General features: G+C 36.6%; 3 protein-coding genes across 3 annotated transcripts; 2 read left to right on the top strand and 1 right to left on the bottom strand.

Annotated features, from left to right (window-relative positions):
- The first annotated feature begins 2117 nt into the window (after positions 1 to 2117).
- Positions 2118 to 6174, top strand: LOC130970575 (NAC domain-containing protein 86-like). Its single transcript, XM_057896700.1, has 4 exons — positions 2118 to 2291; positions 2401 to 2681; positions 3818 to 4189; positions 5905 to 6174. Exons 1-4 carry the CDS (start codon positions 2135 to 2137, stop codon positions 6142 to 6144), a joined length of 1050 nt encoding a protein of 349 aa, XP_057752683.1. The 5' UTR covers positions 2118 to 2134; the 3' UTR covers positions 6145 to 6174.
- A 4332-nt stretch (positions 6175 to 10506) lies between these two features.
- LOC130966877 (uncharacterized) lies at positions 10507 to 12321 on the top strand. The gene has a single exon (XM_057891699.1). It carries the CDS (start codon positions 10507 to 10509, stop codon positions 12319 to 12321), a length of 1815 nt encoding a protein of 604 aa, XP_057747682.1.
- A 1122-nt stretch (positions 12322 to 13443) lies between these two features.
- LOC130966876 (protein MAIN-LIKE 1-like) lies at positions 13444 to 14817 on the bottom strand. Its single transcript, XM_057891698.1, has 4 exons — positions 14641 to 14817; positions 14261 to 14589; positions 14089 to 14176; positions 13444 to 13995 (listed from the first exon to the last, which is right to left on the bottom strand). Exons 1-4 carry the CDS (start codon positions 14815 to 14817, stop codon positions 13444 to 13446), a joined length of 1146 nt encoding a protein of 381 aa, XP_057747681.1.
- Between the last annotated feature and the right edge of the window lie 2111 nt (positions 14818 to 16928).

Here is a 16928-nt window from a genome sequence, read left to right as displayed (position 1 = left end):
AAAAGTGTGGCAAGAGTTGAAAGCGTGGCAAAAAAGAAAGCGTGCCGATAGATCCACAAAAGCGTGCCAATAGAGCAACTGGCACGCTGGCAGGTGTGACCCTTTCAAAAGCGTGCCGATAGATCAAAAAGCATGGCGAAAAGCTGTCGGCACCCTTTTTAGCACTTTTCAGCACGCTTTAAAAGCGTGGCAGAAAGCTTATTTTCTTGTAGTACATCCAAGTTTAAGGTTGAGAAATGTAGAGGATGTTGTTGTGTACCGGAACTTAATGAGCCATGATGTGCAAGTAGATTGCTCCAAATATCCTCATCCTTGTCCCCACCAATGTCAACAAGCTCTTCGTTTGAATCATCCTCTTGCATCACATTTTCAACTCGATCTGGTTCACCCTCGCCTGATGAATTAAGAATCAGACGTGGTGAACTAGTCATCCCAACTACAATATATAGAGGATCAACCAACGAACAAGAAGGTGCAACCACAACATCGAGGTAGAAGCACCCCAACGTAGTCGACTGAGAATTCGGTGCTGATGCCCCAGAATTGTTGACACCATCCTCCAACTTGGCATACAATTCGTGTATTCTCACTTTCGAAAAATTTCGCCGAGAATGAAACAAAACCTGCATATCTTCATCGGACCCTTTCACAAATATATTGTACTTTACACTGGTTGAAACAACAGCAATAGGAATCTTGTAGAATAACTTCTTTACCCACTTTGTCCTATACACCCTTAACTTTTACAATATACTAATTTTTAGCTCTGACAAAGTGTTCGATAACCAGATAAAGACACTTTGTGGTTTCCTATCAGTAAATTTAACACTGTGTCTTTTGCTCTTTTGAATTTTTTCAGAACAATACACTAAAATTAAAAAACTCTCCTTACCATTCATTATGAAAATGACATTCTACTTCTTTACAATTGCCTTACACTAGTATATATAGAAAATCTACCTATACATAAATTACTAGAGTAACAGGGATTAAGCTATCTAATATTTTTTCATAAACCACTATACCCAATAGTAGTTTATGCATGTTTCGTATTCTTCAGAAATCGTTACATCTTCTAACAGTTCTGTTTTGTACATTTTTTTCACATAATTCGTATTATTTTATAACAGATTATGTTAAAACTAAAAATTGTTATCCCCTATAACAATTTACATAAAAAAAAATTACAAACATATATGCTGTTTCAAAAAGTTACAATATGATAAATTTAAAATTTAATTATTTTATTTCAATAACTTACCCTATATTTCACTTGCTAAAAATTAAAATAACGTATATTTTAGTCCGACACAAATAACTGCCTACTAATGATAATTATAATTATCTATGTAAATTAATGATAGTTATTTGGTTGTTTCGAATAATAATAATATAAAATTTGTATTCATTATTATTATAATAATTTTAACTCTTTTAATATTTATCACGTAATATAATATATTTTAACTTGTTATAAAACTATTTTATCTAAAATTATTATATATTTCATTGTTATAAATGTAATAAAACATTTATAATCTTCGATGTAATAATTTTTATTCTTAACAATAGAAAAAAAATAAATTAAAATTTATTATTATAATAATAAATGTCTAAGTTATATTATTTTTATTATTTGAATGAACCAAATGATGATTAGTACTAATTTATATATAATTATAATAAAATAGATTAATATATATTTTATAAATAAAAATATTATTTAGCATCTCGAAAAGGGTAGAGTCTAGTAAGTAGTATTGCGTGTTGTAGGGTATGGATGGTGTCGTGGCCCACAGTGCCTTTTGAAGGGGTCCTGTTTTTTTTGTTAGTTTGTGAGCAGACAAAAGCAGAGAAGCTTCTTATCCTCTCCCACTAGGTTTTCACACAGCACCATACACATAGAATCTCTTCTCTCTTCATAAAGCACAACACACAACAAAATAATACACTTGAATTCAGGGGCAAAATGGTAAATCCGCAATCACCGTTTGTTCTCAACAGTGGCCTATTTAGTTCAATATCGTACAAGTCGGTTTAGTTCATAATATCAGGTGCCACAGTTCCCAAAATTTCACTCTCCTCTCTCTCTCTCTCTCTCTCTCTCTCTACTCTCTTAACCATTATTGCTCTAATGGCTCCAATGAGTCTCCCACCTGGTTTTAGGTTTCACCCCACAGATGAAGAGCTCGTTGCTTACTACTTAGAAAGGAAGATAACAGGTCGCTCTATAGAGCTTGACGTTATAGCTGAAGTTGATTTATACAAATGTGAACCATGGGATTTGCCAGGTATATATATGATTTTAAATTGCATGAGAGAATTTGTAAGTATTGTAAAAATATCAGTGCTTCAGTATTTTTAATAGTTGATATCAATCATATATATATAAAACTGCAGATAAGTCATTTCTACCAAGCAAGGATATGGAGTGGTATTTCTACAGTCCAAGGGATAGGAAGTATCCAAATGGATCAAGAACGAACAGGGCAACAAGAGGTGGGTACTGGAAAGCGACTGGAAAGGACAGGGCAGTGCAGTCTCAGAAGAAGGCAGTTGGTATGAAGAAGACTTTGGTGTATTACAAAGGAAGAGCTCCACATGGAATTAGAACCAACTGGGTCATGCATGAGTACCGCTTGATTGAATCCCTCCCTGGAACTCCTCACTCCTCTTTCAAGGTACACAAACATTTATGCTTCTTTTCTTTTCTTTTCTTCATATTACAATTATCTTATCAAATATATTGCTTTATCATATACAATGAGGTGTCAGACCTATTTAACGTGGGTTTAATATCTAATTTAACAATAAAAGAGTATGTCCATCACGTATTTTATGGCATATACGTATCTTCATGTTTAATTTTGTCTTCATTCATCATTCATCTTAATCATTTTCTTCTTCTCTTCTTTTTGTTTTTCTTCTTTTGTTAGGACTGTTTCTAGGACCGGGTTATTATTAGCATATGCTGATTTTTAATTATATATATATATACAAGCAAAAACTAGGGTTTTGCTTTGGGAAAAAAGAAAAATAAAGAAATAAAGGTAGGAAACAGCATATCCTCACTGTTCTCAGTTTCCCAGTTATTGTTCATTAATAATATTGTATACAATATAAAGTAATTAAGAAAATGAATGTGCTAGTTCTATGTATGCATCTTTTGAGCTCTAGCTGAAATTAATAATTGAATGAATGGGACCTATATATTCATAGGAGAAACCCTAAAAAGCCACAAAAGTCTTCACGCGACCAAGGACCAAATCCTTGTTTAGTGCTCCTCTTATTATAGCTTTAATTAAAATCTAAGTGTTTTACGTACACTGCTTTTCAGATCAATTGCTTATTTTCTTGAAATTTTGGTTCTTGTCATATATAGAGTCAAGTTCACTATACTAGACCCATTTTTATTTTTTGGACTATCTTGAACTTGAATGTAGACATTTATGTTTTGATTTACTTGAACCTTGTTACACAAGGATGCACACATGCCTGTAATATTCCATTATTTTTTTTCCTTTTTCTTTATATGATTTGGAAAACTTTAGTTTTTTTTTTTCCTCTTCTCTTCAAAAAGCACATCTTATGATCAAAATTAAAACATAATGATGAAGAATTCAGATCCATACATGTACTTATCACTATTGCATCGCACTCTTTTTCTTTTTACCAAATCTTTCTACTATATATATATAATATTACTCTTTTAATTGCAATATTCATTGTCTTTAACAATTAACATCGTATATGTACTTATATTTATATACTAGTAATAATACAATGTTTAACAAATCGTGCATCACATAAATCACAGGATTCCTTTTCATTGTGTCGGATTTTCAAAAAGACAATTCAAGTTCAAGACAAATCTAAAGAAGAGAAAGAACATCAAGCATTACTAGAGGAAGATCACTCAAGTGGCATTGAGATTTCAAGAGAAATGGAAGCCATGAATGATAATAATAACAATAATATAACTCTAAATATTAATGAACAATATCCTAATAATAATAATAATAAACTCCCTAATTGTGATGCTTCATCTTCTGATCTCACTCAAGGAACATGTACACCCACAGAAACCGGTATAGCAGATGATTTTCATGCCCAATTTGCTTGTGATGAAGCAAACAGTGCCGCTAATTCTTACTCAATGGGAATAGCATACCCCTCAAACGTTTTTCAGGTAAATTCTCAATTAATTTTGACTTAAATCTGATTAAATTGTCAATTTAATTTCTAAAATTGCAAACATGCTCTATAAATTTAAAAATGTCAATGTAGTCGTTAAAGGTATATTTCTAGTAATTGATTTTAGATCCTGCAAAATATATAGTCTTAATAACTAAAATGTTATTTTTAAAAATAAACTAAAGCAAAAAAATTTTGAGAGATTCAGTTTGATAATGTTCATGATTGTTTGAATTTGCATCTTAGTATTACTGCTAGTCATGTAGACGTGGCATGAAAATGAAGATTTAGAAGGGAGACATATCAAAAGCAAGTTGGGCCATAGCATGATCATCATTATAATATTATTTTGTTATTGTATTGATCTGTTAAGTAGTATTTTCACTTTTGCTTTTTCCCCATGTCTACGGCATTTATGTTCATGATTACTTCCTTTGCCAAACCTGCATTTCCAGCGATATTCTTCTTTTTATAATGCTGCTTTATCAATTTAAGGCTTCATTATTACAATATCACCCCTCAAATAACAATGCATAAATATATAAATTTATGAAAATTAATTTACTAGCCTATTGTTTTATTTTATTTTTTGTTTTACATTATGTATGAATATATACATTTTTAATTCCTCACATGATTAAACAATTTCACTATTGATTTATGTTTGTGGCCCACACATAGCATATAAATCTTTGATGATGAGTTCTCTTTTGATCTTAAAGTGACAAAAGTTGCAAGTATGATGAAGTTCCTATCTTTTCATAAAGCTCAGTTCTAAAATTCACTTGGACTCTCTCTCTCTCTCTCTTGGTTACTATCCCCAATAACTTCTTTTGACTGACCTAATCAAAACGTTCTCCAAAGTAGTGATATCTTTCTTCCCCATTTTCCTCATGGCTTTGATGCATTCTAAAACTAAAGCACACCTCACATTATCTCTCTCTCTCTCTCTCTCATCTTTATCTTTAATCATATTCTTTTTTATATATAAGTAATGTCAGGATCATAATTTTCCTATTTCAGAAAAAGATGGTTGTTTTGACAAGAGACTTCTCATCAGTTCCCCCCTCCATTACCATTCAACTAGCTTTGCAGCAAAATATATGCATTTGATTGGGGACTTTCAACCAAATTCAATTTGCCGCTATTCAATTCCTTGCCTTAAACCCTAACAAAACAACTTGTCTTCTTTCACTTTAATACCTAAGACATTCTACTCTAACCCCACTATTCTGTTGCCACTTGCACTACTCCCAAGTGGTCTTTTAGTTCTATCTTCCAATTAATCATGAGCCACATATATAGAAAGGTACACCTTCAAAACTCATAAAATGTGACAGCAACAATTCAATTGTGTTACATGTACATATATCATAAAAGATATTGTATCAATTTATATTTCATTCATCATTAGATAAGGTTTGGTAAATAGAATGTGAGTCATTAAATATTTTACACATAATATATACACATAATATCTTTAATAAAAATTTATGTATCACTTTTGTTTTGGTGAAAATAATATATCCGCGACAAAAACAATTATTTTTAGTGACAATAATATAATAATTATTTTTCTTATTTAATTTATGTTTCTGTGACAATTATATATTTGTCATTATTGCTATAAGTTATAATTATTCATGTGTAGATAGTAATTATTTTGCATCAATTAACAGGCTAATATATAAATTCATCTATATGATGCAGGACATAGAGATGTCCATGTATGGAAGCATGCATAATTATCAATTCCCACAAACGCCTTTGGTGATGGAAGATTTTCCACAAATAGATTTTGCTGAGACAAAGTCATTGAAGCCAGAGGTGACTGAAGACTGCATGTTCTATGATAGATACGGTAGGGATTGTATGAATGGAACACTAGAAGAAATCATCTCATTGTGTTCCTCTCAAGACAACTCTGTGGCTTTGCCCATGCTAGAATGATTATATTACTAACGAAAAAAAAAAAAACAAAATGACACGAAAAAAAAAAAAACAACAGTATCAAAATATTCATTTGACACAGAAGAAACTATAGCTACTTGTGTTGGCCAAAATAACCACACACAAAAGGAGACATTTTTTCTAGCAAGAGAGAAGCAGCAGCTACATATATAATGTACTAAAGATACATAGTAGAATATGCAGAGCCAGGGAGGCTGGCATATAGTTCACTTGGTTTCTTTTTCCTTTTTTTTTTTGGGTGTTCATCTTTTTTTTGAACGGGGTGTATGTCTTTCTACAATATAATTTTTAATATATATATATTTGTGTTCAAATCTCTTGTTTACATGGGAATGCAATTGGATGGAGAAAATCGGCAACTATCATTCTTTGTTTTATGTTTTAGTTAATGTGTCGCATATATGTTACATCTCCTACGTATGCAGATATTTAAGAACAATTTTTTTTTTAATATCACAAAAATGGAGTTTAGCCACCAGATTTTAACTACCAATATTAAATTATAGAAAAAATAAATTAGAATGTCTCGTATTTGTCAAGAAACATTATCACCATCGCTAAAATTTGATAATTTCTGACAATTAGCATTTGTCGTCGCCTTCTGAATCAAAACTTTATAATCATGTTTTTAACAAAACCATTTCTCAGCATAAAAGATCGTGGATTCATAGTTGGCCCAAAAATAATAAATCAAACCCTATCCCCAACCAAAATTTCAGAATTAGAACCTCTTCTCTCCTCACCTTTCTCTCCCTGCTCGCCCTTCCAGTGGTGGCATGTTGCTTCCTGCTGTGAAGATTAATGTCAATATAAAAATTTTTAATAGAATTTCGTTGCAAGCATAGTCTAGACCAACAATTAACTCTCAATCAAAATTTAAAAGATTGTTACAATACAATTCAAAATAACCGAAAGTATTAATTTTAGGTCGTTCTTTCTTGAAATTGCAATCAAATGCTCATTTATTGGTTATGAGAAAATTGAAAATTTTTAGTTGAAATAAACAAAAAATATAAATAGCAAGAAATTAAGAAAAAAACAATAACTAAATATAAAAAACAATTAAACTAAGGCAATTAAAGAAATTAAAATCCTAAAAGACCTTTTGACAAGAGATGAGAGTCAAGGTTTTTTATCCTAGTCATTGACCAAAAACATGATAATTATGAAGATTTAATCTCACTTAGTCAACTTCTGTATATTGAAAAAGGTTAAATAAGCATAATTGATCTGAATCCACAAATCCTAACTAACTCACTAATTAACTTAGTGAAAGACTAGCGTTAGTAGAGACAAAATCAATTAACAATCCCAAATCACCAATCAATATTGAGCATCAATGACTTAAGGTTACCTAAATCCTCAATCTCAAGCCAAGAGGGTGAAAAACTACTCAATAAATAAAAGAGACATTTTATCAAACACATAGTTGACATAAAAGAAAAATATTATAAATTACATGAATGAATAAAATCTATGACTAAGAAATGTAAGAAAGCAATATTAACAACTCAATCAAATATTAATAAACATGAAAACATCAAATTACATTAAATAAAAATTGTAAATTTAACAAGAGTTTATAAACTAAAAAGTAACAAAATAGAAAAATTAACAAGAGAGACTAGGCAATTTAAGATACTAGAATAAAAAAATATAAAGAAAACTAAACTAAAATAAGATCAAAACTTAAAACTAGAGAAAAAACTAAACTAAAACCCTAGAATTTCCAACTTCTCTCTCTAGAATCACCTAAAACATGATAAACCTAAACTATGGTTACTTTTTTCCATTCTCTTTCAATTCTTGGTTCAATAGCATTAGAAATGAGTTGGATTGGATCCAAAATGAGTTAGAAATCACGAATCACGTGCTGCATTAAATGAGGCATGCGCTCAGACACGTGCGTATGCACATATTGTGTGCGTACGCACATTTAACTCAATGTCCAATATAGACATATGCATATCATTTTGAAGTCCCGAATGTTAGCTTTCTAATTCCACTGAAAATCGTCTCATTTGGACCTTTATAATTCAAGTTATGATCAATTTAGTACGAAGAGGTCAGGACTGATAGCTTTGTAAATCCTTCATTTTTTGAATTCTTCCACTATTTGCGTGCTTTTTTTTCCACTTCTTCAAGCCATCATTGCCTTTAAAATCTTAAATCACTCAAACAAACATATCAAGAAATCGAATGGGAGAAAAGTGAATTAAACTTAGTAATTTTAAGCATAATTAGAAAAGAATTCACAAAAGCATACTATTTCAATGAATTAGTGCAAGTTTATGCGATAAAATTCACTTATTTCAAGTAAAAAATTATCATCAAATATGGATTCATCAATTCCCTCACACTTAGACAATAACATGTCCTCATTCTATACATAAAAAAGAATAAGACTAAGGGATGCAACACTTATTACATGTAAGCAATTTATATCTATTCCACCACTAGAAATCGGTATTTTTCGAATGATTATTTTGAGACGAAATTGAGATAACTTTCGACAAATTAGAGACAAAATTTTTCTTTCGAACAAAATTGAGACGAATTTTTTTTGTCCCAAAAATTTTTGTTGCTAATTTACATTTTGTCTGAAATTTCATCCGAAATTTTTTTTTCAGACGATTTTGTGATAGATTTCGAATAGGCATTTATCTGCTAGATTTCTAACTATTATGATGTATTTTAGACAAATTTTAGATAGATTAGCCAACATAAAGACAATGTATTTAAGACAAATTTTAAACGTAAAAATATTTTATTTTAGACAAATTTCAAACAAAAAATATATTTCATTTTAGTAAATTTCTAACGAATTTAGTCTTATATAACAAATTTTTTTCAAACAAATTTTAGATGAATCAAATATTTCTTTTTGATTAAATTTCAAACAAATTTAATTTAATATAATTTACGCATTTAAAAGAAATCTCATACAAAACAAAAAATTATTTTCGCACAAATTTTCTACAAATTTAATATAATATTTTAAACAATTTTCATACAAAATAATTTGCTATTTAATATATAAATATTTTAGAAAATAAATTGTATTCAATTTTCTTTTTAGGGTAAAAAACCCAAATGAGCCAAGGAGAGCTCAAAATTACCTAATTCAGCCAAATGAAAAATCAATACATGAATCTACCAGGACGAATTATTATATAATTCGAATCAATATGATTCGAATTATATTTACATGTAATTCGAAATGATATGATTCGAATTACTAGGAAGGCAACAAATGAATGAAGTTCGAAACAAGTTGTTTCGAATTACACCAACATAATTCGAATTTAGTTAATTCGAATTACTATGAAGGCACATTGTTAAGTAATTCGAAACAAGTTGTTTCGAATTACACCTAAATGATTCGAATCTAGTTAATTCGAATTACTAGGTTAGGTTGTGATACTACATAATTCGAAACATATAGATTCGAATTATATATATATAGTGCGAGCCAGGGCTGTATATATATGCTGTGAACTCATGTTGCTCTCAACAAAGAGGTGAGATGGCTAGTGAGGAGAGTTTCCTAGTTCTGGTACATTACAGAGGGTCGATTAAGAGAAAAACTCGGTCCGGCGTGAAGTTCACTGATAAGGATCCCCTATGTATTATCGTGACGCCGACAACCACCTACGATGCACTTGTTAGCTCTGTGCTGGAGAAGCTGGGTCTTGAAGGCGTTAAAAGGGTCAAGAAGTTTTTCTACCGCATTCCAACAGCGGTGCTCCATGACACCGTGAAGTTTGATTGTTTCACAATCGGTAGTGACGAGGACTTGCAGGTTATGTTTCTTTCTCGTAGGCAGTTTCCCGAGGTAAGGACATCAGAGCTGTTGGCAAAGTTGGTTGATGTGGTATCTAGCTCGGGTGGTTCGAACCGGAATGCCACTACTATAGCCGCGGTTGCCGGCTCGAGCTCGAGACCTGCTGTTGCTTCATCCTCTGCTCCTGTGTATGAGCCACCGATGCAGCCTGTTGCGTCCCCTTCGTTTGCCGTTGATCTGAGCGGCAATGTTGGAGACGAGGTTCGGTATGGGAAACATATTCCCACCGAGGTACATTGTCCCACACCGGCTGGTGTTGGTGATGGTTTGTTTGATGATCCAGATGACGATGACGTGGAGCCGGATATGATCGCTGATGAAAGCGGCGATGATGTTGGAACTACTGTTCCGACAAGGGCTACAGGTGGATCTAGTTCTGGCACACAGCAGTATCCCCCCCCCATTTTTCCTCATTGGACCTGGATGCCATGCGGCAGGACGACAATGCTCTGCAGGCCTCAGGATTTGGTGCTAGAGATACCGAGGGGTCTGCCGGTATGAACGAGTTCCAGGTTGGCCAACAATTTCAGGATAAAGATGAGGCGCTGTTGAGTGTGAAGACGTACAGTATCCGCCGAGGGGTCCAGTACAAGGTCGTTGAGTCTGACTACCGCAGGTATGTGGGAAAGTGTTCTGAGTTTGGGAATGGGTGCACATGGCTAATTCGGTTGAGTCTCCGACAGCGGAAGGGTATCTGGGAAGTGAAGCGATACAACGGACCGCATACATGTCTTGCCAGCTCCATCTCCAGCGACCATAGGAGTCTGGACTACCATGTCATATCCACCTTCGTTATGCCGATGGTTAGGGCTGATGCAGGTGTGAACATCAAGGTGCTTCAAAATGCCACGGCCGCACACTTTGGGTTCAGGCCTACGTACAGGAGGGTATGGATGGCGAAGCAGAAGGCCGTTGCAGTGATATATGGGGACTGGGACGAGTCGTACAATGAGCTCCCTAGGTGGGTTTTAGGAGTTCAGCTGACGATGCCTGGCACTGTAGCCGTCCTCAGGACTTGCCCTGTTCGAGTTGGGGGACAGGTTGACGATTCTCAGGTTTATTTTCATAGGCTGTTCTGGACTTTCCCCCCTTGTATCCAGGCATTCCGTCATTGCAAGCCTTTGGTGAGTATTGATGGCACCCATTTATATAGGAAGTATGGGGGAACACTGCTAGTCACCATTGCACAAGACGGAAACTCGAACATCCTCCCCGTGGCATTTGCACTAGTTGAGGGTGAGAATGCTGAGTCATGGTCTTTCTTTCTTTCCCACCTCCGTGAGCACGTGACACCTCAGCCGGGTCTGTTAGTTATTTCAGATAGGCATAACGGCATAAAGGCAGCCCTCGAGGCTCCGGATGGGGGATGGCTACCGCCTGCTGCGTACCGGGCGTTCTGCATTCGACACGTTGCAGCGAATTTTGCCTTGACGTTCAAGGGAAAAGATGCCTGGAGGCTTCTTGTTAACGCCGCATATGCCAAGACCGAGGTGGAGTTCGACTACTGGTTTGACATTCTGCGCTCTGAGAATCCGGCAATGTGTGACTGGGCGAACCGAATCGAGTATTCGTTGTGGACACAGCACTGTGATGAGGGTCGGAGATTCGGGCACATGACGACCAATATTTCGGAATGTGTCAACTCAATCCTGAAGGGGGTTAGAAACCTCCCTGTTTGCTCGCTGGTGAAGGCCACATACGGAAGGCTAGCTGAGCTATTTGTCCGTAAGGGTAGGGAGGCCGAGGCTCAGATGGGTACTGGACAACAATTCAGTCAATACCTAGTAAAGTGTATCGAGGCCAACCTGAGAACAGCCAGGCACTTCACGGTGACTGTTTACGACAGGGATAACTCGGAGTACACCGTTGCTGAAATGACTCCGACAGGCTCATTCTCTCTTGGTACGTACAGGGCCTCATTAGGGTCTAAGACTTGTGATTGTGGATACTTCCAAGCACTTCATTTTCCCTGTCCGCACGCACTGGCATGCTGTGCTTTTTCACGGCTTACATGGCAGCCTTACGTCCACAAGGTATATCGCCTTAGCTCCGTTTTCGGTGTCTATCAGATGGGATTTGCCCCTCCCATTTCGGAGGGTTTCTGGCCACCTTATGCCGGGCCTACCGTTATACCGGATCCGAGTATGAGGCGTGCGAGGGAGGGTCGTCCTAGATCCACAAGAATTCGAACCAACATGGATGAAGCAGATCCGAACCGGCCAAAGAGATGTGGCCTCTGCAGGCAGCCAGGTCACACCAGGCGTAGTTGTCCACAAGCCGCAGGCCCCAGCGGGACTGCTAGAAATCAGTAGGCGATTTGCTATGTATGTGTTTGTTTGTTAAAGTATTAGCACTTGTCCTCTATTTGTTTATAACTTTTAATGTATTACAACTTGTCTGGAACAACTTTGTTTCGTATGTGTAATGAAACTTGTTATTTGTACCAAATATTTCTGTTGAATGTCTTTTAAATCATTGAAATTTATAACTAGAACAAACAACATTATATCATGGTATGACTGATAACGAATAACATAACATGAAACTATAAATCATAACATAAAAGTAGAATACATCGACGTAAATGACATAACAAAACATGAGACTACATAACATAAAATCAAATAACATAATAAGAAAGTACATACCATAACAACGATAACAAACCAAGAAAGTACACAATATAAATATGACAACAAAACATACACCACTATCCATGAATCATCTAAACAGGTGCGATCCAGTGCCGCAACGGCGTGGCACCCGTGTCCGGTAGCCCCTACGAATAAGTGGCTCCTCATCCTCAATCGACTCGTCGCTGTCATCCGGAACTGGCTGTCTCGGGGTCATAGGCGGTACATGGACGGGTCTGGATGACGACGGGCCGGCAACTGAGTGTGATCCAATACTCTACGCCGATGCTGGGGTCCCACCCATGGCAAAAGGATGCGCAGGAGCTACCGTGGCAGGCTCATTCAGATCAACGTCCAGCGGTGCCTGTGTCCCTGTCGTATGAACCCGTCCGGCTGCAGCCTCATCCTCCTGCATGATGGTCTGGATATCCTCAAGGAAATGTGGTCCACCAAAGTCGTGCACAATGCCATCACTAGCAAGTAAGTCTCCAAACATCGAGCCAGGACTCACCCATGGAGTACTATCCTGAAGGGTATGATCATCACCGGGAACACCTACGAAGTAATCTCCAAGACCTCCACCACCAAGCCCAGCATCAGTGTGACTCGTGGGATCTCCCATACCAGATCCAGGGGACCCACCATCATGCCCGCCCTGATGCGCCCTATCAACCCCCGCAACATCACCTCCCCCAGGCATCTAGGCACCCTGTCTAGCAGCACCCACCCTCCTCCTGCCTCCACGACCACGAACTCTCCCCCCACCCCTAACTGGGTCGTCTCCGGCATCCATAGCCTGATCTACCCAGTTCCACTCACGCTGGCTACGACGTGTCCCAACTCGTGCTCTCCTCTCAATGCAACATCTGTTAGGAACATCCTCGACCCGGTCCATGTCTGGAAGTCGGCCTGCACCCCTCTCGTCGCCTCATCTGGAATAGGAACACCTCTCGGATCCCCCAATAACATCTCCGGCGACAAAAACCTCTTCCCGTGCTGATACCACCATGTCAAGAACTCATGTGACGGTCCAGGGTCGGGCACGATGTCAAACTGTAGAATATGATCAGCACGCTCCTGCCAGTAAAGATGCCACTCAGGGTACTGTGCCGGGAACCAACGGTCACCTCCTCTCCCGTCCTTCGACATCAGGAAGTCGATGTTCAGGGTAGGAGACGGTATGGGCTGAACGCCGCCAAACTGAGGTAAAACTCTATCAACCTGATGCCACTCGACAACCACAAAATAAATCAGGGACGTCTTGCATCGCCATAACATCGTATGCCGAGGCTCCAACACCTCAGGATGGACAACCTGGATGACGTCGACTGCGCTATAGGGCATCCATATGAACTGAAAAAATCAAAATCAAATCGTTTGTACTTTCAGTTAAGTGATATAAACTGAAACAATGACTTGAGATACACAAAAGTTCTGCTTACTTACCTGCCGAGGCTGTAACAAGTCGATCTTCATGCGAGCCATCTGTACCCGAGGTCCCTTGTTGCTAATCCCAGGGTTGTAACCAGACCATCTGCGTACAAGAAAACAGAAGAATATAGGGCATAATTACAAAATAATAACAAGAAGAATATCTAGTACAAAACAATAACGGTACCTCGAGGCAAGGGGCCAGCTGATCTCATCATACCCAGATGGTCTAAGTGTGGGAAACCTCCAGAAGATCCACGACTGTAATAACTGTAACGGGCCAGCTAACTTCACCACATGTCTGTTGGCGACTCGGCACATGCACCTGTACAGCCATGCTAGTGCCGCCGACGCCCAACTGTAGCGACCCATCTCCTCAAGCCGAGCAACATATGGTAGCCATCTGATGTGTATACGATTGCCGGACTTGTCGGCAAATAGCTGCGTACCCAATAACATCATGATGTAGGCCCGGGCAAATCGCCTAACTGTCTCCTCATCTGCCCCATCTGGACACTATGCGAATGTCTCCTAAAACCAGGTGCAGTTGACTGCGAATTTCTGCACCTGGTTCTCCGGAGGTAAAACACCGAGCAACTCATGGAACCACTGCCAAGTAGGTCTCCCACCCTCAATGTAAAGGTGGAAGTCCGTAAGGCAACCACTAACATAATCTCCGTCGACTGGCAACCCCAGCTGGTATGCGACGTCCTGAAGCGTGATAGTGCACTCTCCGAACGGCATGTGGAAGGTGTGCGTCTCAGGCCGTCACCTCTCGACGAATGCGCTGACTAGGGGCTCGTCTAGTCGAAACCATCTGTCGTTCAGTCTCGCAAGATGGTAAAGTCCCGCCATCTGCAAGTACGGGACATACCTCTCATCAAGACGCATCCCCTGTTGCCGCCTAACACTGGATATGCAACGACGAGGCTGGCCAGTAGATAAACCGCATAATTAGAACAGATGCACAAACCACTAACATAACAAAAACCATTAACAAAAACCATTAACAATAAACCGCTAAAACAAAACCATTAACACAAAACCATTAACAAAAACCATCAACAATAAACCATTAACAAAAACCATTAACAAAAACCATTAACAATAAACCGCTAAAACAAAACCATTAACAAAAACCATTAACAAAAACCATCAACAAAAACCATTAACAAAAACCATTAACAAAAACCATTAACAAAAACCATTAACAATAAACCGCTAAAACAAAACCATTAACAAAAACTATTAACAAAAACCATCAACAAAAACCACTAGCCTACACTATTTTCCTAAACCATTAACAAAAACCATTAACAATAAACCGCTACAACAAAACCATTAACAAAAACCATTAACAAAAACCATCAACAATAAACCACTAGCCTACACTATTTTCCTAAACCATTAACAAAAACCATTAACAATAAACCGCTAAAACAAAACCATTAACAAAAATCATTAACAAAAACCATCAACAAAAACCACTAGCCTACACTACTTTCCTAAACCACTATCCTAAACCACTAACAGTAACATAAACCATTATAAAAAACTATTAACAAATACCGTTATCATAAGCCGCTTTCATAAACCACTAACCTCGTCGTTGATCACACCGGCGATATGAGCTACTCCATCCAAACGATAAAGCCTTCCCGGATCGTCCCCCATCGGCAGAAACAGCCGCTCTGGTCGCACTCGTACTGAACGTTGGTCTTTTTCTCTGGGATTTGGTGGGGTTGGAGAATGAGAGAGTGATTCGAATGAACTTGGCTCGAACTCCTTTTATAGCCGAATCCCTTGTAATTCGAATCAACTTGATTCGAATTACTATGCAACTCCATTTTCACCTAATTCGAATCAACTTGATTCGAACCCCTCTAATATCCACTTCTCCTAGTAATTCGAATTAACTAAATTCGAATTATCTTGGTGTAATTCGAAACAAGTTGTTTCGAACTTCATTCATTTGTTGCCTTCCTAGTCATTCGAATCATATCAATTCGAATTACATGTAAATATAATTCGAATCTAGTTGATTCGAATTATATAATAACTCGTCCTGGTTGATTCATGTATGAATTTTTGATTTGGCTGAATTAGGTAATTTTGAGCTCTCCTTGGCTCATTTGGGTTTTTTACCCTTCTTTTTATATTAAGACCATTATAATAAACAAATTTTTCATATTATATATTGAAATTATAAGCATATAATAAAGTCATGAAAAAGTTAATTACCATAAAAGAGTTAAAAAAATATTTATTATTAAAATACTTTTGTCCATAAATGTAGTTAAACTAAAATAAGAAAAAATAATTAAATTAAAATAAAGAAAGCCTTTAAAAAGGTCACAAATCATGAATAAAATATATTAACTAATTCACCTAAAAATTCTTTAATCTAAATCAGAAAAAACATGTACTCTAGACATCAACCACTCATGTTATTCTCCTCCTCATCATCATTAAAGCCTGTCTCAAGCTCATCTTCCACAGAAACAGATAAGGTTGAAAGAAGTGGGAGATTTAACTTTTTATACAAAGCATGAAGTGTATTTTCAGTAGAACCAATTTTTTTCTATTGAGTTTTTAGTTGATATCCTTAATCTTTTAACTTGTACTTAGCATCATTCAACTTAACTTTTTGCTCTTCATTGATCATTTTTTGCTCCTTGTTTGCCTTTTCTTTCCACATGTGAAGTTCTTGCTCAATATTTAGATCGTCTTTGAATATCTCTGAGCAATTTTTAGAATTCAACTTTAAAGAGAGATCTAAACAAAAAAAAAAAAAAAACACTGACAAAATTAAATCATTGTAGTTGTGGGAGGAGTACTTCAATTTGGTTTTGTTC

The sequence above is a fragment of the Arachis stenosperma genome, chromosome 3 (assembly GCF_014773155.1).
Source record: "Arachis stenosperma cultivar V10309 chromosome 3, arast.V10309.gnm1.PFL2, whole genome shotgun sequence".
NCBI classification, from domain to species: domain Eukaryota; kingdom Viridiplantae; phylum Streptophyta; class Magnoliopsida; order Fabales; family Fabaceae; genus Arachis; species Arachis stenosperma.
This window is presented reverse-complemented; position numbering and strand designations above follow the sequence as displayed.